General features: G+C 47.0%; 1 protein-coding gene across 3 annotated transcripts in view; it reads right to left on the reverse strand.

Moving 5' to 3' along the window:
- The window catches only part of fbxw7 (F-box and WD repeat domain containing 7), a 157,237-nt gene that overhangs the window by 11,992 nt on the left and 119,955 nt on the right, over nucleotides 1-25,290 (reverse strand). For all 3 annotated transcript variants that reach the window (XM_080757411.1, XM_080757409.1, XM_080757410.1), the window contains exons 5-9: nucleotides 23,554-23,677; nucleotides 23,004-23,140; nucleotides 21,229-21,342; nucleotides 4,508-4,689; nucleotides 1,796-2,021 (exon numbers count right to left, since the gene is read on the reverse strand). In XM_080757411.1, the coding sequence (XP_080613537.1) occupies nucleotides 1,796-2,021; nucleotides 4,508-4,689; nucleotides 21,229-21,342; nucleotides 23,004-23,140; nucleotides 23,554-23,677 (783 nt within the window). The remainder of the gene's footprint in view (nucleotides 1-1,795; nucleotides 2,022-4,507; nucleotides 4,690-21,228; nucleotides 21,343-23,003; nucleotides 23,141-23,553; nucleotides 23,678-25,290) is intronic.

Consider the following 25,290-nt stretch of genomic DNA (forward strand, 5'->3'; position numbering starts at 1 on the left):
AAACATTTTCATGTCATTTTTGGAGCCCAAAAAGGATATGTATTTGGCCGCCGACCAGAAGCAAAGATTTGAGTTAAAAACGTTTGCTCTGAAAGAATATATATTCAAAGATTCGTGGCACATTTTCACGATTAAAAAAAAAAATAGAATAGATTTTGCGTGACGCTGTTATATAAAGAGTTTGTTTAACTGTCGCACAGTGTTTCTGTATAAACAAGAACGTAGCTACAAGAAGAGGGAAAAAAAACACTAGCACAATTATTATGGATGGAGTTGTTCTTGGCCCTGCGCCAGCCAGGTTGGCAAGGCAACCACCTTCACACAAGCCACAGCATCCTTAAGGTCCCCACAGAGTGAGTCCTTTAAGCAGAGCCATCTGAAGCCACTGGAGTCGACACATCATTTTACTTTCATGACATGCCGGACAGTGTGGATGTGAGGCCCCAGCTATTTCATACCCAAATTAAATAGACAAATGGGACTATAACTCAAGACGTGGGTGTTTTTTTTCCTTTTTTAATTCGTGCTTAATTTAACAGGGTGATCCCGACGAGTCGAGCAAAGCTCCCCATCGATGGAGACGGCGGCGAGCAACACACAACTATGTACAAAGGACAAGAGGTTCTACAACTCAAAGTGTGTTAATATTCCAGTAGTAGAAATGAATCAATCCCACCACTTCAACCCTGTATATAGCCGAGCTCCAAGCCCACAACCTGTTACCATGTGACACGTTAAGAGCTTGTTTCTCTTTTATTTTATTCTTATTTTATTAATTTATCTTTGTGCAAGAATGTACAAGATTCTAACACAATGGGAGTCCCTGGCACAAAATATGTTCAGATAGTGGGGGGGGGGGGTGATATTCATTTGCGGGTTCTTGATATGAAGAAGTCTGAGAAACACTGACAGAAGACCATCACAAAACAATACAAGACCACACAAAAGGGAGGGGAAAAGCCACAAGTTGGCCCCGTAAATGCCTTGAGTGAGAAGGCGGCAGGCAGCCGGTTCAATGCGTACACTAACAAACAAAAAAAGAAGAACTGTTCGAAAGACAGACACAGGAGTGTTTTGTGTTTGTTGGGAAAACAGCTGAATAGAGCCAGCTGTTGTTCTGAACAACAACAACCTCATCAAACCAGAACTGTTTCTTTGGTCTTTTTAAGGACGGCGGGCAGTCCGCCCGCCTCATTTATCAAGGAGTCAGACTGACAGCAGAGCTGGAATGGACACAGTTAGAGGATCAGCATCTTCCACACGGGGGGCTAACGCACTACACTTACACTACAGTTACACTACAGTTACACTACACTTACACTACAGTTACACTACAGTTACAGGATCAGCGTCTTCCACACGGGGGGCGAACGCACTACACTTTGAACAGACACAAGCTCCATGAAAACAGGACGTCTACAAGCACGTAGACCTGATATTTTATACATTTCTTTTTGAAAACTCTGGACATAGGAGGGGCTAGCTCCCCTCAAAAAATGTGTGTGTGTGTGTGTGTGTCTCTGTGCGTGTGCATACCTGTAGAGAGTAGACTCTGTTGGTGTGTCCCTGCAGTGTGTGTGTGTGTGTGTGTGTGTGTGTGTGTGTGTGTGTGTGTGTGTGTGTGTGTGTGTCTCTGTGCGTGTGCGTACCTGTAGAGAGTAGACTCTGTTGGTGTGTCCCTGCAGCGTGTGTGTGTGTGTGTGTGTGTATCTGTGTGTGTGCGTACCTGTAGAGAGTAGACTCTGTTGGTGTGTCCCTGCAGCGTGTGTGTGTGTGTATCTGTGCGTGTGCGTACCTGTAGAGAGTAGACTCTGTTGGTGTGTCCCTGCAGCGTGTGGAGGCAGGTCTCCGTCTCGGGGTCCCACACCTTGACCATGAAGTCGTACGCTCCGCTGACCACCCGCCGGCCGTCGTACTGGACGCAGCGCACGGCCGCCACGTGGCCCATGAGCACGTGTAAACACTGGCCCGTCTCGATGTCCCACACCCGCAACGTGGCGTCCCGAGAGCCGCTCACCACCCTGTGGAGTACTATAGGGTTAAACTCTAACCACTCACCACCCTGCAACACGGAGCACTATAGGGTTAAACTCACCACCCTGCAGGTTAGGTTTAGGGTAGGATTTTGGGTAGGGTGTCGGACTCATGACTGTTCGTACATCGTACCAAACACATGCACCCAGTTCAATTAACCTGATTTTAATTCACACAATAGTTTTAATATTCACCTGTGCTCATCAGCTAAGCGGAGCAGTGGAATATAAGGTGGGGAATTGTATTCAGAGCGGCATATTGCTACAGTTCAAGCCAAGGAAGAGGCAGGGCTTCGACCAGACTCTTTATGTTGTGCACACTTTCCCAGGGGAAAGGAATGTCTCCCCCGAGTCATCCATTTCGCAAGAACAAATTTAATATCCTGCTCCGCGTTTGTTCCTGTCCGCTGACAGCTCTAATGAAAGCATAATCAGGGGCAGGTAGCAACACCTGCAGCGTCCTCACTGTTTTGACGGTGACTGAATGACCCTGCGGCGTTCTCCTCGTGTTCGAACTTGAACACTCTAGGAAAACGCAATACCGCCCTTTTTTTTTTACGTAACCCGGGGCCCTGTCACAACAGCGGAGAAAGGCTCTTATGTGGGGGGAAAAAGTGTTGGGCACGCTCTTATTTGCAAAATGGTTCCCGGCTCAACGGCGATGTAAATCACGCCAACACGGCGGGACCCCGAGGCCCAAAAAAAAGCACTAGCGTTTGTCAGGAGGGGAGTGCTGAGTGAATGAGTGAACAGAAGATGACTTAAAGAGCGCCCTTCATTCACTCAATGAGGGTGTGTGGCTGCTTGCTAGAGATATTGTCCTGTCACTATGATGGAGTGGGCTGCTCTTTTGTCGTGATCTCTGCGGTCAAACCTGGAGGCAGGGTTCCAACTAAAGAATACATGTAGCATCCCCCCCCACTCATTTAACCTGAGCAGAGTCCCTCAGTTCTGTTCATGCTTTACATTGTGAGCTTGTAGATCGGCTATTTTCAGCTGACGTTTTCCTCACAATATAGGGATGCTTGGTGGCAAACTCCAACTGACAACCCCCTGCTTTGCGAGACCAGATATTGATATATATATATATATATATATATATATATATATCTACGTGTCAACTAGTAGATGTCCTCCCTAAGCTTGTGTTACCAGGCTTTTTCCACATAGCGGAAAGCCGACTATGGTCTAAGCCACGCGCACATCGCCCAATTGATATATATATTTGGTTGGGAACCGCTCAGCCCCTAAAGCCACTGGATAACAATGAATCCATTACAACATTAATTAGTACAACAGAACATACATTTATACACACAATATAGCTCCCGGGCCCTTGTAAGGAGAGTCAGAGTCAAATGTAATCTTCTCAAATCAAAACTGCACTGATGGGAAATGTATATGGATATTCTGAAATGACTCATTCACAAGGAGAGGAAAATGAAAGAGGCTTTTCATTATGAGTATCAGAACGAAACTACTGATTCTACAGACGATACCACGACCTCGCCTGAAACGCAGAGAGTTATCAGGTTTTACTGTTTGACTCAAAATGTACAGGCGCTTGAGAGACCACCTCCAACCACTGCAGAGATACGTGCTGGTGATATTGTAATTTATATGCTCAAATAGAACGCTATATGCACACTTCTGCAGAAACATTGTATTCTCACAACTCATTCTGTGGCACAACTTTGAAGGCTCAAATCGAACCGGGCGGGATATTTGAAGGAAACACGTCGACGCTGACAGCTTAGAGTGGCGCTATGAGGCGATTCACATCAATCTGTGGCCCTTATATACGAGGCCTCCTCCGCCCCATTCGTGCATGCTAACGCTTTAGCAGCGCGTGCATGTGGAATTGGATGGCATGCACTGGCTGTCCATCACGTTCAATGTGGAGTGAGACAGGGTGCGGCGGCGCGGCCGTAGCCGAGCGGAGAGAAGACTGCTGGGAATCAGAAGGACGTCGGTTCGACCTTCCGGGTTTGCCTCCAGCGTGTGTGTGTTGAAGTGTCCCTGAGCAAGGCACTTAACGCCTAACAGCTCCACTAGGCCTATAGGCTTATCACGATTAATTCAAACTTCTGACTCCATTACGATGAAAAAAATACTATCATTGAGAAATTGAAATATTCAAGCTCCCAGCCACCATTGTACAACAACCGATAATACAGGGCTTAAGTGGTAGATGAAATAAAATTGATTAAATAAACACATTCAATTGATTATGTAATTAATAAACAAACCTACACAAGCAAGATTAATTCAGTTAGACTAGACTCCAACTGACTTAAAAGTTCGGAAAACCGACAGTGAGGTTCTAAAATGTCGGTTTCAAACTTTCGATACAGCTTCGGTTAACCGCCCCGCCCTAAGCTCCTATCTCCCATGCACTCATCAGAGCCACCTGAGCAGCCATCTGCTGGGTGGTGAGTGACGCTATATAGAAGTAAGGAGAGGATGTACCGTACCTTTTCTCGTGCAGGTGCATACAGCGCACCGTTGAGGTATGTCCGTACAGGGTGTGGATACATTCTCCCGTCTCGGCGTTCCAGACTTTGAGCGTGCGGTCGGTGGAGCCGCTGATGATGATGTTGTCCCTCATCTGGGACGACCACACGCCCCCCGTGTGGCCCACCAACGTCCGGAGACACTGGAAGAGACAACAGACACGTTTTAACCCATTTTGACCTGAGATCAGATTCCAAAAAAAATGTTTCTATGTCAGTCGTTCTTCAAAAATAGCAGACCTACAAGCTCGTAGCGCGCCGCTCGGTGGTGCGCTATGAGCTTGTAGATCTGCTATTTTTCAATAGCTAAAGCCTAACATGACATAATAATAACACCAAAATGGGTTAAAAACCCATTTCGACCCGACACTAGATTCTACAAAAGGTCGTCTAAATTAACCCATTTTGACCTGAGATCAGATTCTAAAAATGTCTGTTTGAAAATGACAGTTTTCTGAAAAAGCTGTTTCTATGTCAGTGGTTCTTCGATTTTTCAAAAACAGCAGACCTACAAGCTTCCCCAAATCTTTTTGTATTTTGCGCCGATGCGCGTCGATTTCAGATGTCGAGAAACGAGAAATAATCAGTTAGCGAGACAGATTATCCAGCATGACCTCCTCTTCACCTCAGTAAAAAAAAAGGAAACACAAAAATGAAATAAGTCCACTGGAATTGCTGTAACCTTTCGAGGACAAAATTCATACTCGATCCATATGTTCCCTGGCACTACAGTGAGAGAAAATATCTGAGTGACCTTTCCCTGGTTTATGTAATTGCTTTTAGCTATATCAGTAGGGGGAAAAAGGCCTGTTGGAGCTGGTGGAGGAAGGTGGAGGGGTGGGGGGGGGGGATGCTCATTCCTCCTCATTAGGGACGCTAGATTAGCTATTGATTACGACAGTTATGGAAATCTTACTGATCAATGCAATTTGCGCCTCCGCTCGCCCCCACCCCGATTTAATTATCCTCAGCATATTCAATTAACGTTTTTTTTAGGCTGTACCGGAGTGATTGTGTGTATGTGCGCGTGTCAAACGTATCACAATGGAACTGTGTTATCCTGGAGCTGTACAAGACACGAACAACCTCCCCCCCCATCCCAGATAAAAGTGTAGCGCAGTGAAGGGTAAAAGGGGGACAGGAGGTTTTATTGCATGAGGGGATAGAGGGGGATGTACCGGGCCGCTCCCCTCTCTCTGTTCCGTCAGCCCTCCTGTGATAAAGACAATGGCTTCATTAACCGTGGGTCCAGTGCCATGTGACCTTTCTGTCGACCTCTGTGTGGTGTTAAAAGGCTTCTTGGTTTATCTCTGGGTTTATCTCTCTCTCTCTCTGGACTATTCCTCCCTGTTTCATGCCTTTATTACAGGGCACACCGCACAGTGACAATCCTCCCTGTTTCATGCCTTTATTGCAGGGCACACCGCACAGTGACAATCCTCCCTGTTTCATGCCTTTATTGCAGGGCACACCGCACAGTGACAATCCTCCCTGTTTCATGCCTTTATTACAGGGCACACCGCACAGTGACAATCCTCCCTGTTTCATGCCTTTATTGCAGGGCACACCGCACAGTGACAATCCTCCCTGTTTCATGCCTTTATTACAGGGCACACCGCACAGTGACAATCCTCCCTGTTTCATGCCTTTATTGCAGGGCACACCGCACAGTGACAATCCTCCCTGTTTCATGCCTTTATTACAGGGCACACCGCACAGTGACAATCCTCCCTGTTTCATGCCTTTATTGCAGGGCACACCGCACAGTGACAATCCTCAGGGTTTCATGCCTTTATTACAGGGCACACCGCACAGTGACAATCCTCAGGGTTTCATGCCTTTATTACAGGGCACACCGCACAGTGACAATCCTCCCTGTTTCATGCCTTCATTGCAGGGCACACCGCACAGTGACAATCCTCAGGGCCAAAAGATAACTCAGCAAGTGTACACATTTGGTCGCATTTTGTAGGCGTTTCTAAACGCTTCCGATTAGTTTTCTAATGCAAGGAGAGCGACCACAACGTTTCATTATCAAGACCAATTGGAATCGCCTGAATGTGACACAGTGTGACTAGAAACCACTTTGTCAGTGACTCGCGACCCCGCTCGACATTGACAGAAAGGAGAAACAGCTTAACATGGATATTATTCACAGATTGATAAACGGCAGCTGAAGACGAGAACTGAACGGGGGTATGTTTCATGTTGATGCTTCCGTACGTGTGCCAGCATTAAAGAGTGTTAACTCCAGGCTGATTGTATAGTTTGTTTTCCAGTTGAGGTTAGAAACTACAGCAGATTAAAAACATAGCAGGCTAGTAGTAAGCAATGCGGCAACGGCTAACCAAATGAATAATGGGCCTTAGATTGAGTCGTTTCCAGGGCCATGGGTGTACTGTATGTGCAAGCATAGACAGCAGTCACCAGCATTGCCATAATTGCACATTGCCACACCTAAACCTAACACACCCGTTATTAATTTGATTAGCTGCAGCTGTGTTGTTTACGTCACAGCGTACTATCAGCATTACGCAGAATGACATGTTTTTCTTTTTTTCTTTTCTGCTGTAGTGCTTATCCGTTTAACCTGAATTGGAAAACAAACTGCAAAATTAGCCCTAGGGTTCCATTTCCCTTTAAGTTGACCGCACAGAAACTTCTGTGCATGCTGTGCATTCTGAGCACATGCTAGAACCTTCTATAGCATGAAACATACCCACAATTAATATTACCTTCAGCTGCCTCCTATTGAAGCCATCTGTCAAAAAGTGCCATTGTCTTTGTATGGCAAGCTGTTTAGAATTTAAAACCCACCGGGAGCATTGATAATCTCTCCGAATTGGTTCAGAGAAAAACTAATTTAAGCACGGTGAAAGGTGCTGGAAATTGTCTGTGCTTCTAGGGGGATTAAACATTTAAACACAGCTTGTATTTTAGCGTCTCTCCCACACACACACACACACACTACTCAACACTAGCGGCAAAAGGTTTACTTTCCCCTGAACGAGACTCGCTCTGCTCACATACTGAACACAGACGATCTACAAGCTCAGAGCCAGGTTGTGGATTGGTTGTATTCAGTGCACAGTCAACTATAGGTCAGGTCTAAGCCAGTTGGTGCGATATACTGTATCAGCAGGTAAAGTCAGTATAGTAGTTCCACACTCATACGGAAAAGATCCAAGCCAACCGACTCATGGCAATTCAACTTCAATTTATTCAACAGAATCATAGTAAATCCCTGTTGTATTCTTGTATACCAGGCACAAAGCATCATAACCAACTGGTCTTGCATACTGCACACGTCAAGGGAAATTGAATATTGAGAAAACTGTGAATCCCTGTTGTTCTTTGAGCCAGACTGGGTTTCCATTGCATTGACGGGTCACGTAAGGTCTGGCTCGTTACCGGAGTAAAATCACTCATACCCCTGAAGTCTGAATTCTCGTCTTGCCTCATTGTGTATATATATTCAGTTTTGAGCATCCACTGCAGATTCTGCATTCACGCTCATTGGCTCGGTTGCGGTCCTGACTCTCATTTATGTAATCACATTGTCTTCCTTGGTAGATAGATTGCTGCGGTGAGATGGAACAGGCGACGATGTGAATCTCAGACACTGTTTGGGAAGATGAGAAATGAGTAGATGAAACGATGGGCTTATCCCATTCTGACCTGGCACCCATTTTGGTGTTAGCATCATGTTATGCTTTAGCTATTGAAAAATAGCAGATCTACAAGCTCATATCGCGCCACCGAGTGGCGCGATACGAGCTTGTAGGTCTGCTATTTTTGAAAAATCGAAGAACGACTGACATTTTTAGAATCTGATCTCAGGTCAGAATGGGTTAATCAGACACAGTGTGTGTCCAGTGGAAACCTCGTATGAATCTGATCTCAGGTCAGAATGGGTTATAGTTCCGTTTATCTGCCTGTGTGCGCCTGTGATATCAAACACTATAAGCCGCTTCCTTTTCCTAATGAGCTTTGTTGTCATGAAGCCATCAAGGATTTTAGTTTTTGTAATCACAAGGGCTGCGTGATTATGATATTATTTTTGACCAAATACCTTGATATCGGTATTGTGAGGATGTCTATTCATCAGTAAATGGCTATATAATAACTAAGTCGTTAAAGACGGATAATACAAGAGCAAGAACAGTCGGATAACGTCTGAAAATTATATAATTCTACTGTAATGCAGCCTTTAAAAACCAGGAAAAAGACAGCACTTAACTTATACCGTATCACAACTTTAGGATATCCAAAATCCTAGATGATATCTAATCTCATAGCGTTACAATATTGATATATCCATCAATATTGGAGTCCTAATTTGGTGCAGCGGCATATATACTGTCATTACATGTTGATGATCTCATTTACAAAGACATGCTACATTACCCACTGGGCTGAGGGGCTCTCTACTTTAGCCTTTAGTGTTGGCCAAACTGTTAACTCGCTAATGTTCTCAACTCTAAAACAAGCACCTATTTAGGCCAGAAATGGTGATGTTTGAAGCTGATGCTTTGTCCTTGGTAAATAACTAACCCAACTATAGCTATTATGTTAGAGAGTCACACAGCACAATTGGCCCATTACAGGATAGCTACTTTAGTCGTGAGGCAGAGCATTACTTTTTGCCTTTCAGGGGCTGTGATCGGCCTCCGTCACCACATTAGGCATGCATGAAGGTACCGCTCGTTTTAACATCTCACTACATCTCTTAATATTCCTGTTCTCTGAAGTGGAGAGAACTGGCAATGAACCGAGGCCTTCCCCAAACGTCTAAAGAGGAAAGGAGAGGCGAGGGCATGCACGACAATTCCCTTCTCAAGGTCGAATGAGAGAGAGAGAGTTATGATGAAGGGAAGACATTCCAAGCCCTTGTGCGGGTTGCCAGTCCCTGACGGAGGGACAAATGAGATGGAAGTGTGTGACCTTTTCCTCCCTATGAGCGGTGTGACCTGAGCATTCATTGCGCAGGTGATTTGATGATGTGTATGGGGGAGGGGGAGAGGTGAAGGAGTTACTGTTTGACCGCAAACACAGCCTGTTGATGGACCATGACAATGCTGTGTATGGTAGTAGTAACTGCCAACACGGTGCTGCTGACAGCCCACGCACACAGAAAGGGATTAGCGATGGAAACGCAAACATGGAGAGATCTCGGCTAGATAAGGAATATACACACAAACAACCCTCGCTCCATTCTCTCCAACACAAGTCGAGCACTATACTTGGGATTCATCAACCCAATCAATCAGTGAATTCTTACTTCTTTTTATAAAGGCCTTTTTGTGTGTGGCAATGTTTGCTTTATTAGATAAGAGTGTAGAGCAGTGGTTTTCAAAACCTTTTGTGCTCAAAAGGCACACCAAAAAGTCAAAATCTCAAAGCGCACCTGTATTTATGATAGCAGACAGATGTTATGGTTATGTGTCTTTTACACATACCGTACCGTACTGAGCTGGCCAGGAGGCAAACCTTCTGATGCATAGTTGAAAATATTGTAATAACAATGTGTTATCTGGGAATATAAACCCCTGGTGTACAAAGACAGGAAACCCAAGATCAAAACCAAGGGAGACAAAGGAAGGCACTAGGGATGGGAGATATGGATTCAAGGGGGAGGAAGAACATCCAGTTTGTAGAGCTCAGAGACTTACTTACAAATACGATATTTGCCTGATGAAGACCTCCTATAGTCGGTCGAAACGTTGGGATTTGTTGCCTTAAAATAAAGTAAGTCTCTGAGCTCTATACAAACTGGATGTTCTTCCTCGTCCTTGATGTTTGCCTTGATGCCTGACATCCAGCACCTGGTCTGAATATAGGCATTGAGATGTGCTCTGTGAGATAAGAACTGAAATCAATATCACCATTATATAAAACTTTTGGCTCGATTATGATTAATTAACTATTATACATACATACCATTGTACAAAGTATAAAACATTAAGTGGTTAATCAGACTACCGGTAATTGATTTAGTGGATTATAATGATGAAGATTATTGCCCTAAACAGTAAGCCAATGATGTGAGTTTGGAATTGGGTACTCGTGACACACGGGGAGCATGTGGTCACTTGCACTAACTGGCTGAGCCACCGGGGCAGCCACGCCCCTCCCACATTCTTCGCATCTTTAAATCTCCCGGTTCCGTTATTTGGCTGATCAATATTCCCAGCTTGCGCCCCCAGTTCAATAAACAATCAGACGCCTCAGGAGCCAACCGACCATACAATTAACCCCCGAGGTGAAGGTTGGCGTCTCGAGGTGCCCGTGCATGCAGATAAGAGCATCTGGCGACGAGGACGCCCTTCCAGCAGTATGTTAGCCTGGAGTCTGCCAGCCTGCCGTCTTAAATCTTCCCTGACAGCTGAGACAGCCCGTTGACTGGCATCGCCAAGGACAAGGGCCGCTCTGTTAAGCAGCAGGCAAGCTGCCTTTGAAGCAATGAGATGTGTGTCTGTCTGTGTGTGTGTGTGTGTGTGTGTGTGTGTGCGTCTTGCGTGTGTAAGCGAGAGCATGTACAGTATATGGATCGTGCATTGCAGATTGAAGCCTGACAACGCTCGCTGAGGCTGGAGGACAGACAGGCAAAGCACGAGGTGTGGCAGGTTGAAGCCGGCCTTCTAATAGTGCATTCATCACCAGACAAGACAGGCAGCAGTGTTGATGTCGTCGACAAATACTAGGAGGAAAAATGTTCGTCGACTACCATTTTTCTTCACAGACGAAAACTAAATGGAAACTGAATGAAAACGAAGCTATGACGGCTAAAACTAAGACTAAATATATTGACAATTTCGTCAACAAATAAAAACTAGACAAAACTTTTAGGGAGGGACGACTAGTGTACAAGACATCCAGTATAAGTCCTTTTACACAAAAGTGTAAAATCAGCCATTACGACGGCATTCAAGGCCCGCCAAAATACATTTTAGCCGACTAAATCAACTGTAGACTAAAATCTCATGATATGTAGTCGGCTAAAAACAAGACTAACACTACAGAATTCCAGGTGACTAAAAAAATGTGACTAAAACTAAATGAAAGCTATTCAAGAGACTATATTATATGAAAATTAGCTGTAAAAATCAACACTGCTTTAGGCTGGGAAATATGGGATCTACAAGCAAAACACAACGACATGCAACAAAACGGTGCGTTTGGGAAGACGAGGGCCGTGGAAAGCGTCCAAACCCATGAGCCCCGCGGGAACGGCGGAGCAGAGCAGCAACATAAAGGAATAAAACCTTAACCCATTCTGACCTGAGATCAGATTCATACGAGGTTTCCACTGGACACACACTGGTCCTATTAACCCATTCTGACCCGAGATCAGATTCTAAAAATGTCAGTCGTTCTTCGATTTTTCAAAAATAGCAGACCTACAAGCTCGTAGCGCGTCACTCGGTGGCGCGCTATGAGCTTGTAGATCTGCTATTTTTCAATAGCTAAAGCATAACATGATCAGAATGGGTTAACGACGCGAGATCCTCTCGCCAGATATACCGTCTGTTTGGTTTCCAGCAGCATTGCTGTTGTCTACTTCAATCTCTAATGTAATAACGTTGAATGAGATCAAATAACCCCTATCTTGCACAAAAGCGCAGCAGCAGCCGCCTTGGTTTCTTTTGGGAGTCGAGTGGCGCTTTAGGACTAATCAGCTCGCTTGCAATAATATCCTGATTGCTTCACAGCAAGAGTGCAATCTTCTACTGTATAAAAACATAATGTGTGTGTGTGTGTGTGTGTGTGTGTGTGTGTGTGTGTGTGTGTGTGTGTGTGTGTGTGTGTGTGTGTGTGTGTGTGTGTGTGGTACGCGTGTGTGTGTGTGTGTGTGGGAATTGGGAGAAATAAATAACGTGGCATCATAAATAGAAAAATAACAATTTCTCCTGTTGGTGTCTTTCTAAACCTTTGGGGGGGGGGGGGGGAGGGTTGACCGAGTTGTGGTCCGATCGATGCACAAGAAGAACCTAATGAGATCTGACAAGATGATGGAACTTAATTGCAACTCGTTGATGGTTGTTTTGGGAAACAGTGAAGATGAGAGAGGGCCCGGTCTACGTCAAGTAGACCCTGAAAACAGCCAGGCACGTGCCGCTGTTGACACAACAGAACATTTTAGTCCCCGGGGGCCATAAACAACACCGAGCGATTATGCAAAGACGCTGCGAACCCCAGACAGATTGTGTTTGGACAGAATAGGGATGGGGGGGTAAACCATTCTATGATGATGATGATCGCGTTAGCCACATTGTTTAGACGTGCATTTGTTTGCGTGACTCCGTGACAGAAAGCGTGACAGTCCTCGTCATGCCAGGGTCAGCCTTTATGGAGGATGGGACGTTGTCAGAGATGTGCACCTTTGTCTCCGAGGGAACAAGATAACCAGAGAGCAGGGCTGTGTTCTTAACGTCAGTGGAATATAAATGCAGTGTAAAGGCCATCCCCTTTTTTCCACAGCTGATGGTTATTGAGCTGATGATGGTAGCTGGTTATATCACAGACTGTGCGTGTGTATGTGGCTTCCTCCCTTTCTGCATGCCCTGAAGGAGGCCATAAAGGCCAAAGCATGTTGGCTTGTTTTTAAATTGGTTTCATAGATGAAATAGACCTTATATTAAAGATTCCAAAACGTCCTTTGAACTTGAGTGCCTTGGTTGTTTCTTCTTAACCCATTCTGGGCGGGCACCCATTTTGGTGTTAGCATCATGTTATGCTTTAGCTATTGAAAAATAGCAGATCTACAAGCTCATATCGCGCCACCGAGTGGCGCGATACGAGCTTGTAGGTCTGCTATTTTTGAAAAATTCGAAGAACGACTGACATTTTTAGAATCTGATCTCAGGTCAGAATGGGTTAATCAGACCAGTGTGTGTCCAGTGGAAACCTCGTATGAATCTGATCTCAGGTCAGAATGTGTTAAGAGAGCACACAATCACACATGTTCCACAAAGTGTTCAAGACTGCTCATTGTCACAGAAACGCAATCACAGAAAGGAAAACCAACATTGGAAAGGGCAGAATGAAACACAGAAGGCACGGGGGCTTTACTGTCATCTAAATTGTAAAGGACTTCTTACCAGATGCACAGTCTAGAATAGCTCCTATATATAGAATCCTATCTTCACATAATTGGTCCTCACTAAAGGCCCAAAATAAGTCTAGCCACTCCGTGTCACAGAGGCCTGTGTTATGACAACAGCATCAAAGGGGACTCTAACGTATAGGAAACTACAGTCTTTTTACCTTTTAAATCTCGTTTTGTATGAGCAGCACCAGAGGGAGTACGTGCTAGTACCCGGCCTTTCTAATTGTCAGTTGGTACGAGCTGGCCCCTTTAGACCTGATCGTTATTGATTAGAGACATTAGCGCTGCCACATAAAAGACCTTCCTGGCAAGACTCCATTTTGTCCTCTGCTCTCCTCCCACTGCATTTAGCCCTGTCGTCTTGTCCATTTTGTCCTCTGCTCTCCTCCCACTGCATTTAGCCCTGTCGTCTTGTCCATTTTGTCCTCTACTCTCCTCCCACTGCATTTAGCCCTGTCGTCTTGTCCATTTTGTCCTCTACTCTCCTCCCACTGCATTTAGCCCCGTCGTCTTGTCCATTTTGTCCTCTACTCTCCTCCCACTGCATTTAGCCCTGTCGTCTTGTCCATTTTGTCCTCTACTCTCCTCCCACTGCATTTAGCCCTGTCGTCTTGTCCATTTTGTCCTCTACTCTCCTCCCACTGCATTTAGCCCTGTCGTCTTGTCCATTTTGTCCTCTACTCTCCTCCCACTGCATTTAGCCCTGTCGTCTTGTCCATTTTGTCCTCTACTCTCCTCCCACTGCATTTAGCCCTGTCGTCTTGTCCATTTTGTCCTCTACTCTCCTCCCACTGCATTTAGCCCTGTCGTCTTGTCCATTTTGTCCTCTGCTCTCCTCCCACTGCATTTAGCCCTGTCGTCTTGTCCATTTTGTCCTCTACTCTCCTCCCACTGCATTTAGCCCTGTCGTCTTGTCCATTTTGTCCTCTGCTCTCCTCCCACTGCATTTAGCCCTGTCGTCTTGTCCATTTTGTCCTCTGCTCTCCTCCCACTGCATTTAGCCCCGTCGTCTTGTCCATTTTGTCCTCTGCTCTCCTCCCACTGCATTTAGCCCCGTCGTCTTGTCCATTTTGTCCTCTGCTCTCCTCCCACTGCATTTAGCCCCGTCGTCTTGTCCATTTTGTCCTCTACTCTCCTCCCACTGCATTTAGCCCCGTCGTCTTGTCCATTTTGTCTTCTGCTCTCCTCCCACTGCATTTAGCCCTGTCGTCTTGTCCATTTTGTCCTCTACTCTCCTCCCACTGCATTTAGCCCTGTCGTCTTGTCCATTTTGTCCTCTGCTCTCCTCCCACTGCATTTAGCCCTGTCGTCTTGTCCATTTTGTCCTCTGCTCTCCTCCCACTGCATTTAGCCCTGTCGTCTTGTCCATTTTGTCCTCTGCTCTCCTCCCACTGCATTTAGCCCTGTCGTCTTGTCCATTTTGTCCTCTGCTCTCCTCCCACTGCATTTAGCCCTGTCGTCTTGTCCATTTTGTCCTCTACTCTCCTCCCACTGCATTTAGCCCTGTCGTCTTGTCCATTTTGTCCTCTACTCTCCTCCCACTGCATTTAGCCCTGTCGTCTTGTCCATTTTGTCCTCTGCTCTCCTCCCACTGCATTTAGCCCTGTCGTCTTGTCCATTTTGTCCTCTGCTCTCCTCCCACTGCATTTAGCCCTGTCGTCTTGTCCATTTTGTCCTCTGCTCTCCTCCCACTGCATTTAGCCCTGTCGTCTTGTCCATTTTGTCCTCTGCTCTCCTCCCACTGCATTTAGCCCTGTCGTCTTGTCCATTTTGTCCTCTGCTCTCCTCCCACTGCATTTAGCCCTGTCGTCTTGTCCATTTTGTCCTCTACTCTCCTCCCACTGCATTTAGCCCCGTCGTCTTGTCCATTTTGTCCTCTACTCTCCTCCCACTGCATTTAGCCCCGTCGTCTTGTCCATTTTGTCCTCTGCTCTCCTCCCACTGCATTTAGCCCTGTCGTCTTGTCCATTTTTTCCTCTACTCTCCTCCCACTGCATTTAGCCCTGTCGTCTTGTCCATTTTGTCCTCTGCTCTCCTCCCACTGCATTTAGCCCTGTCGTCTTGTCCATTTTTTCCTCTACTCTCCTCCCACTGCATTTAGCCCTGTCGTCTTGTCCATTTTGTCCTCTACTCTCCTCCCACTGCATTTAGCCCTGTCGTCTTGTCCATTTTTTTCACATACGGTTAATGCATGTTTTGTAATAATAATCCAAGTAACTAACTAAAGTGTAGTGGAGTAACAGTACAATACGTTCCTCTGGAGTGTAGCGGAGTAGAAGTAAAAGTACTGGAAATTGGAAATACTCGAGTAAAGTACAAATAACTCAAAATTGTACTTAAGTAAAGTACTTAAAGTAGCCTACTTAGTTACTTTCCACCACTGAGACACTTAGTATTCATGGATGACGCTCTGACGCCGCGACACAAACCTTGCTTTATGGGGGTCTGGTTAGAGTGTTCGGAGGCTGGCTGGACCGTCTAACAGAGGCTACCAGTAAATCACGGTTGCTTCCATAGTTCCATACCCTTCCATTCATACACTGGAACTATTCTCTCTCTCACGCGCACGCAGGGCATAGCTCTCTTTGTCTCCTTTCTGTTTCCCCCACTCAGCTCTAATTCCCTCCACACTCCTAGATCAGGCGGGGATCAGTGTTAACTTTCTTGACTAAGACTAAAAGACTAAGGTTTTTGATATTTAGTCGTCTAGGACTAAAAGACTAAGCCTAAACAATTTCAGAAGACTGAATAGGACTAAGACTAAATGGTGTGAGAGAGAGGAGAGAGAGAGAGAGAGAGTGAGAGAGAGAGAGAGAGAGAGAGAGAGAGAGAGAGAGAGAGAGAGAGAGAGAGAGAGGGACCAGAGATGCGAGTGGGTGCGAATGCACTGCAGTACGTATGGAGGCGGGCCAGGCCGGGGACCACTGTTCCCTGTCACTGCTGCAGTGTGTGGACCACTGTTCCCTGTCACTGCTGCAGTGTGTGGCTCAGCCTCTCAGATAGGGACCACTGTTCCCTGTCACTGCTGCAGTGTGTGGCTCAGCCTCTCAGATAGGGACCACTGTTCCCTGTCACTGCTGCAGTGTGTGGCTCAGCCTCTCAGATAGCGCGGCTGGCGCGCAGCCAAGCGATGATTACACGCGTATCAGTCACCGTGTTTGCTGATCTGACCAGATCTGGCCAAGGTCATCTGATAGGCCCTCCCGCTCTCCGATTGTCTCCCTCTCCCGATTGGCTCTCTTCCACGGCGGCCACATATCTCATAGAGTGACACGTCGCTGCGCTAAGAGTCACGGCTCCGGTGACAGAGGGTCAGGACAGATGTGCAAATCACACAGGCACGTGCACGAACACACACACACACACACACACACACACACACACACAGATGTGATGATGAGTCACAGTGCCAGCTGCCACCGTGCATTTAGGGCTGCCAATGCGCTGAACTGCTGGAATATCTACAGTAGCTTGCTTGGTGAACTAAATGTAATATATCTCACAGAATGTATGCTTAAGTATGCTCCCCTGAGGAGAACGAGGACTGCAGGGAGGGACGGGTGTATTTATAGGTAATTGAAGTCATGGCTGGAAACAGAACAGAAGCTAAACGTGTTTAGGACAGTATCCAGAGCCCATCCCTTCTGGAGAATCGTGTCTCTGTCAGACTAGGCACCACAGAGAAATCTCCACCAGGAAAGGCACATCACATAATATTAACCACTTACACCCTAAGTAAGTTGTTGCATGTTAATAGGCTACAGATCTGCTATTGTAAAATGTTCGCCTATCGTAGTGACATGCTCAGAATAGGGATGCTAGGGTTCATGTGATTAAGCCCAGTCAGCCATTTTGTTTGAAGTGGAAAGAAAAGTACTACGGATTACCAGCACCGGCTCATCCGTCAACATTCTCCTGAGTCATCACCAAAGTACTTAAAGGCATACATTTCCTGCATTTTTTGTTCTTCTGCTCTTCGGTGGGAGCCAATTGCAGTGGCTATCATTGCCTGAGCATACCAAACGAGTTTACCTTGCTTTAGGCTATTTATTTGCGCAGGGATAAAACTGAAAAATGAAAAATTCAGTGAGAAAATGAAGGGAAAAGTGCTTGTTATCCTCATGTTATCTTATCTGTGGTTGAACGTGTGTGTGTGTTATCTCTCATCGTTCCATCTCAAAGCCCCGGCTTAAGTACCATAATGCCCGCCAGCTTTAACCGGAGCACAGGATTGACCCCCCCCCCCAGCTCTCAGTAGCAACGTTGTGGAACACTCGATCAATACCAAAAGCTAAGGAGGGAGCCTCTAGCCCCCGGTAGGGATGAAGCCCCCAGAGCCTCTAGCCCCCGGTAGGGATGAAGCCCCCAGAGCCTCTAGCCCCCGGTAGGGATGAAGCCCCCGGAGCCTCTAGCCCCCGGTAGGGATGAAGCCCCCAGAGCCTCTAGCCCCCGGTAGGGATGAAGCCCCCAGAGCCTCTAGCCCCCGGTAGGGATGAAGCCCCCAGAGCCTCTAGCCCCCGGTAGGGATGAAGCCCCCAGAGCCTCTAGCCCCCGGTAGGGATGAAGCCCCCGTAGGGATGAAGCCCCCAGAGCCTTTAGCCCCCGGTAGGGATGAAGCCCCCAGAGCCTCTAGACCCCGGTAGGGATGAAGCCCCCAGAGCCTCTAGCCCCCGGTAGGGATGAAGCCCCCAGAGCCTCTAGCCCCCGGTAGGGATGAAGCCCCCAGAGCCTCTAGCCCCCGGTAGGGATGAAGCCCCCGGAGCCTCTAGCCCCCGGTAGGGATGAAGCCCCCAGAGCCTCTAGCCCCCGGTAGGGATGAAGCCCCCAGAGCCTCTAGCCCCCGGTAGGGATGAAGCCCCCAGAGCCTCTAGCCCCCGGTAGGGATGAAGCCCCCAGAGCCTCTAGCCCCCGGTAGGGATGAAGCCCCCGTAGGGATGAAGCCCCCAGAGCCTTTAGCCCCCGGTAGGGATGAAGCCCCCAGAGCCTCTAGCCCCCGGTAGGGATGAAGCCCCCAGAGCCTCTAGCCCCCGGTAGGGATGAAGCCCCCAGAGCCTATAGCCCCCAGTAGGGATGAAGCCCCCAGAGCCTCTAGCCCCCGGTAGGGATGAAGCCCCCGGAGCCTCTAGCCCCCGGTAGGGATGAAGCCCCCGGAGCCTCTAGCCCCCAGTAGGGATGAAGCCCCCAGAGCCTCTAGCCCCCGGTAGGGATGAAGCCCCCAGAGCCTCTAGCCCCCGGTAGGGATGAAGCCCCCGTAGGGATGAAGCCCCCAGAGCCTTTAGCCCCCGGTAGGGATGAAGCCCCCAGAGCCTCTAGCCCCCGGTAGGGATGAAGCCCCCAGAGCCTCTAGCCCCCGGTAGGGATGAAGCCCCCAGAGCCTCTAGCCCCCAGTAGGGATGAAGCCCCCGGAGCCTCTAGCCCCCGGTAGGGATGAAGCCCCCAGAGCCTCTAGCCCCCAGTAGGGATGAAGCCCCCAGAGCCTCTAGCCCCCGGTAGGGATGAAGCCCCCAGAGCCTCTAGCCCCCGGTAGGGATGAAGCCCCCAGAGCCTCTAGCCCCCAGTAGGGATGAAGCCCCCAGAGCCTCTAGCCCCCGGTAGGGATGAAGCCCCAGAGCCTCTAGCCCCCGGTAGGGATGAAGCCCCCAGAGCCTCTAGCCCCCAGTAGGGATGAAGCCCCCAGAGCCTCTAGCCCCCGGTAGGGATGAAGCCCCCAGAGCCTCTAGCCCCCGGTAGGGATGAAGGATATTTGCTTTGGTCTCCCCAAGTTCTTCTCTAGGCACAACTCACTCCCATAACTCTCCAGCCAAACTCAGAATCACTTGCTGTGCATATAGTTACATAATAATTCACATTTTAGATTTTGCGCACGTCGGTTACTGTATATAGGTGAAAACTTTCAAAGTTCCAAACAGATTTTCTCAAGAGTTAGACAAAAAAAAAATAAGTGACAAGCTAAGCTCACAACGTGTCTTGGAGCGCTGTGAAGCTTCTACACTGGCTATTTCTGAATAGCCAAAGTACAAAAATAGAGCTTATACTAAGCAAAACAATGGAAGTGTTCCATACAGCATGCTCATGGTATTCCACTTCTCATTTCTCTGTCCTGCGGGTCCCATACACAACCCGTCTGTGAAAACTGTGTCTACAGATACTGTAGAGAGATCTTGGGGGAAGATTTCTTTTTTTGGTCGGGGGGACACACACACATAAGCTGAGCCCGTAAATGATGAGTACAGATCCCTCAGATAAGTGTGCTACATCTGCATGGTCTCTCTGCATTATATCCCAGCCTCTGCATTCTGTCCTCGGACCAAGAAGCAGATCAGTATGGAGTTGGGAAAAGAGATTATAGATTACAGCCACTGCAAAATTGGCTCAAACTCATCTTTCTGCTGAAGCTCCCTAGATCAACGGTAAACGCTGTCCTCTTCTGAGCCACAGATTAGAAGGTTTACAGTAACACGCAAACAAAGGAATTACCAGCGCCACAAAACATACGGCCGGATTTATAGGCACGGACAGCAAGCAATCAACGAATGTATGAAACATACATCTCTCCCCATGCCTTCGGCCTGGTGGAGACAATGAATGTTTCAGCACAAAGCCTTTTTCATTAGCGGGTATGCGGGTATAATAGCTGTTATTCTTGCTGCTTTTTAACCCATTCTGGACGGGAAACCCTTTTGGGTTTTAAGCTTGTAGATCTGCCGTTTTTGAAAAATCGTGAAAATGTGGCGCAAATCTTTGAATTATATATTCTTCCAGAGCGAACGTTTTTAACTCAGATCTTTGCTTCTTGGGGGTCCCTGAAACAACATATTTTCAGATGGACGTCGGTGGCCAATTACATATAAGTTTGGGGTTCCCTTGAGTACCACTGATACAGAAACATAGGTTTTTAAAAAACTGTAAAAAAAAAAAAATCAGCCTCAGGTCTAAATGGGTTAAATAGGGCTTACAGATACAATCCGGGAACAAAAATCAAACACATCGCCAGGCAGAGTACATGAATACAATAGATGTACATCTGCAAGGTGTCTGTCTTCCATAGAGAAAGTTAGAACCTGCTGTGCAGAAGGACACGCCATTCTGCGTGGGGGGGGAAAAAACACACACTAAGCTTTTTCCAGCACTTTCGCCGTGGAGGAACAGCACATACAGTACAGTACACATACAGTACAGTACAGTACTGTATGCTGTACAGTACTGTCGGATGCTTTAGTCGGTCGTTTCAAATGCTTCCCATCTTTTGTCTCTGCCCTCGCAGCCCTGTCTGCGACAGGGCTGACAGCATGTTCCAGCGAGTTACCATTTCAAAACCCACTTAGAATGAAATGTAAGACCAAATTCACCACCAAAATAAATTAAAAACAGATAAAAATATAAATGCGAGTCAGTGTTACATGGTGCTTTCTGCACTAGTCCACTTAAGGAAGCAGAATTCTCAGGCTGAATGTAAGGGTACTGACCACTTGGCCTGGGGGTTTACAGCACAAGATTTAAGACATTTTAAAGCCGGGCTGAGGCCCTGATATAAAGCATTAGTGGTGCCAGTGGGACATAATGTGACTCTTACCTTCCCTGTGACAGCCGACCACACTTTGAGTGTGTTGTCGTCGGAGCCACTGACGATGCGGTTGCCACAGAACTGAAGGCAGGTGATCACGTGGTCATCGTGACCTTTCAGCACCTGGGGAGGAGGGGAGGGGGAGAGAGAGAGAGAGAGAGAGAGAGAGAGAGTCAGATAGACAGACAGTACACATCAAGAATCTCTGCGTATTGCGTAACAATGATAAGGCTGTGATGCTTTGAACATCAAAGGCAGATGAGAGCGTGGCAAATGAGAACTTTAATCCATGATGTGTGCGGCGAATCGTCAAGTTCTGCGGTTCAACACCATGGATGGTGGCTAAAAAAAGCAGTGGGCACAGTGTCTAACTGCAGAGTTTCAGTGTACAGTTTGATGTGTTACGGTCTCAGAGAGAGAAGCAGAGTTTAAGTGTACAGTTTGATGTGTTACGGTCTCAGAGAGAGAAGCAGAGTTTAAGTGTACAGTTTGATGTGTTACGGTCTCAGAGAGAGAAGCAGAGTTTAAGTGTACAGTTTGATGTGTTACGGTCTCAGAGAGAGAAGCAGAGTTTAAGTGTACAGTTTGATGTGTTACGGTCTCAGAGAGAGAAGCAGAGTTTAAGTGTACAGTTTGATGTGTTACGGTCTCAGAGAGAGAAGTGTGCAAACAACATTAGCATCTTGCTCCAGTAGAGCCAACGACAGGTCGTTCCTGTCCCCCGTTTTCATAAAAAAGAGAAAATGGAAGAGTGCCACAGACCAGTAACTGCATTCATGGTGAAAAAGAGTACACACTGAAGTCCCTCTTCATAATTATTATACCTCAATACTACACATGTTGCTGCATTAAGTAAGCCTTGCCGAGCCATGAGGAGCCCCTTAGGGCAGGAGCCTATCTCCTGTTTCTGTAGCGTGAGGCAGGTTGACGTACAAGGGCGGATACTCAAACCACAAGGCCACTGAGCTCTGCAGTGACCTTGTGGTTGCTACATTAGCCATACATTAAACTCGGGATCTCTTCACTCTAAACATGGACTCCGCTGTCTGTTGCTTTTAAGTGTGATGTAGCTACTGGCAGGTCCCTGCAGATACAGTAGCTACTTATGTCCTTTTTTTGCAATAATGAATAGTTATCAGCACATAGGAACTGACAAGCAGAACCGCAATTAAATTATTGCCCCACCGTGTATACTTGAATCTGGGATTCGGTTCCTAGTAACTTGGAACTGAAATTTGGTAGCCGGCCCTACACAGCAGCGCGAGCGTCTGATCTGCATGCTGGCTCACAGGACTGCTGACTCAGCAAATGGCCGTGCACTCTGCACAGGCATGCGAGTGTGAAGAGCACAGCGGCCACGCCGCCACGGCTGGCAGTCCAGAAGGGCCCGCGGCCGTCGCAAAAATTAGCAACAAACCGTGAAGGCACATTAAGGGGGTTCATTCTAGCATACCCACCGGTCGGTCACGCTTCGTGGAATTGTGCGCGAATTGGGCAGCTCACAGATGGGGTCCTTTAGTTCAATACAGATGGAAAAACGAGGCCATCTTCTCCTCTGGCACAATTGTAATTCCAAACCACACTGGGCATGAAACTGACCCGCCGTCCAAACTTTCAACTTTCCATCAGTTCAACACTTCAGAGCCCGCGTCGGGCCGCCAGGCTGTCACTAATTCAAAGCCATGTGATGTCAGCTCTATAATAGCTTAGCAGCAGGCGGGCCGGCGAGGTGGAACGAGGGTGACCTTGGAGGGCATGATGACACAGACTTAAAGCGACTCTACCTTGGGTGATTTGAGGTCCCCTCTCCTCCAGTTGGTGTCTATCCGGTGCTGCCTGATGTAGGCACTCTTCCAGGGGCTGTGAGTGAAACCGGGCTTGACCACTTTCCTTTTCTTTAGAAGAAGAGGCTCGTCGATGCCTGAGGGGAGATGGAGGGAGAGAGAGAGAGAGAGAAAGAGAGAGAGAGAGAGAGAGAGAGATAGAGAGAGAGAGAGAGAGAGAGGGAGAGAGTTGGGCAGAGTGAGAGTCTTTAAGACTACAAGCTAGAGTGAAGCTTTCAAACAATGTATCCCATACTGCACCAGACAATTGATCACAGATATAAGCATTACATTGACTAGATAGGGTTGTTAAAAAGTTGATTCTATAGGAATTATTCTACAATGTTTATATATTTAGAATTAAGTTAAAGAATGTCAGTATTTTACAGAAACAGTAACTCACGACAAGTCAGTTCTTGCGTGTTCCTATTCTACGAGTAGAAACAACAACTGTTCAATTCGTGGAATTGAACCGTCGTTGTTCCAGAACATTCTGCAGGTGTGGCCTCACCTTCTTCTCTGCACTTCTCCCTCCACAGCAGGTTGTCTTCCGCTAGGATACGCCAGTAGCGACACGTCTGGGCTGCCTGGAGCAGGTCCTTGGGCTCCAGGAATGACAGCACGTACAAAGCCAGCTGTTGAATGATGGAAAAGGATGGAAAACAAAGAAGGGAATAGAACATTATTTACTGGGTTTTCACGGCTTTTCCAGTCGGGTTCTTAGTTAAGTTTAAGACTCGCTCGTCCCCCGTCCCTCCCCCTTCCCCGCTAAGTCCCACCTCAAACGCCCCGGCACTTTTCAAATCACCTGAAAACCCATCTGAGCGAGAGGTCTTTAAGCAGGGACTCAGAACATTTCAAAGACTTTGGCTAATGGTCCAAAGGGACTGATTGCTTTTGGAATCGGTTACGTAAGACAGCGCTGAACGTCTCTGGGTCGTCTCTGTTTCAGCTCTATCTTTACCACGGCCCTGAGGCCTGTCCTGGTAAAACTACAGCCACAGCAGCTCAGTCGGGGACAATGAGAGGGAATTATGAAAAGAAAATACAATGAATGCAGTTTTGCCGTTCTGTCAGGCTTGCACAGAGGGGATGAAACTAAATTCAAGGGTAGAGCTTAAGGCTCACCTTAACACATACAGACACACACACACTGATTGGTTTGGGAGTGAGGGGTACAATTGACACGATGGAGAAAAATGACCTTCTTTTTAGGTCACACGCGTCCACCCTTCTCCACCCGCCCAAACAGACAGGTTGTCAACAACCATCCCGACAGGGGCTTTACTGAGCGGCGTGCTGCTGGCACTTTGGAACCTCATGGTTTTCATTCTGACACCTCTGGGCCAACATTTTGTCTCATGTTGTCAGCTACGGTTTGATACAGAGCAAACAAAACAAAACAGAACTAGATTGCTTGGTTCTATCTGCAGTTCTGCACAGCCCCAGGAGGGAAAGGAACAGGACAAAAGTTGATGTAATACAGCATATTACAGTACTGTACTGGGACGGACACACTCACAAAGCCCATTTTGTGAGATCAGATCAAAATTCAAATCAAATCAACCTTCATATTATATTATAGCACATTTCACACAACCGTAGTTGACCGTATGGAACTAGAATATAAAATCTTTGGTATTACCGATATGAACCAACATGGAGTTATGGCCAGCACATCACAATGGGTGACACAAGGGATGTGTATACACATTAAACCTGGTGCTCCTATTTTGGCATCCCTGGCTGGTGTTCAAAAAAAGTAACAAAAGAAAGAATTCAGCTATTTGCTGAAGAATAAAGCAGGGCTTAACCCATTTTGAGCGGGAACCCCTTTTGGTGTTAGCATTGTTATGCTTTAGCTATTGAAAAATAGCAGATCTACAAGCTCATAGCGCTACGAGCTTGTAGGTCTGCTATTTTTTTTAAATCGAAGAACGACTGACATAGAAACATAGCTTTTTCAGAAAACTGTCAGGATGTAGAAGATTTTTTTAAATCTGATCTCAGGTCAAAATGGGGATAAACCCACTCCTTGTAGTGCAGATTACAGGTTATGTCAAGAAGTGCAGAAGTTCATCATCATTTACGACATGCACAAACTGCCGGGGGGAGCAAGGAAGGAGTATTGAGGGTTTTCGTTTCGTGACACGGAGGAACGCTCTTTTGGGAACACGTGTGCCAACTCTGGAGTTCTCTGGACAGTAGGAAAGGACGGTAGGAAAGGGGCCTCACCTCTTTGGGTTAG

Source organism: Protomyctophum bolini, assembly GCF_963924005.1.
Source record: "Protomyctophum bolini genome assembly, chromosome: 3".
NCBI classification, from domain to species: domain Eukaryota; kingdom Metazoa; phylum Chordata; class Actinopteri; order Myctophiformes; family Myctophidae; genus Protomyctophum; species Protomyctophum bolini.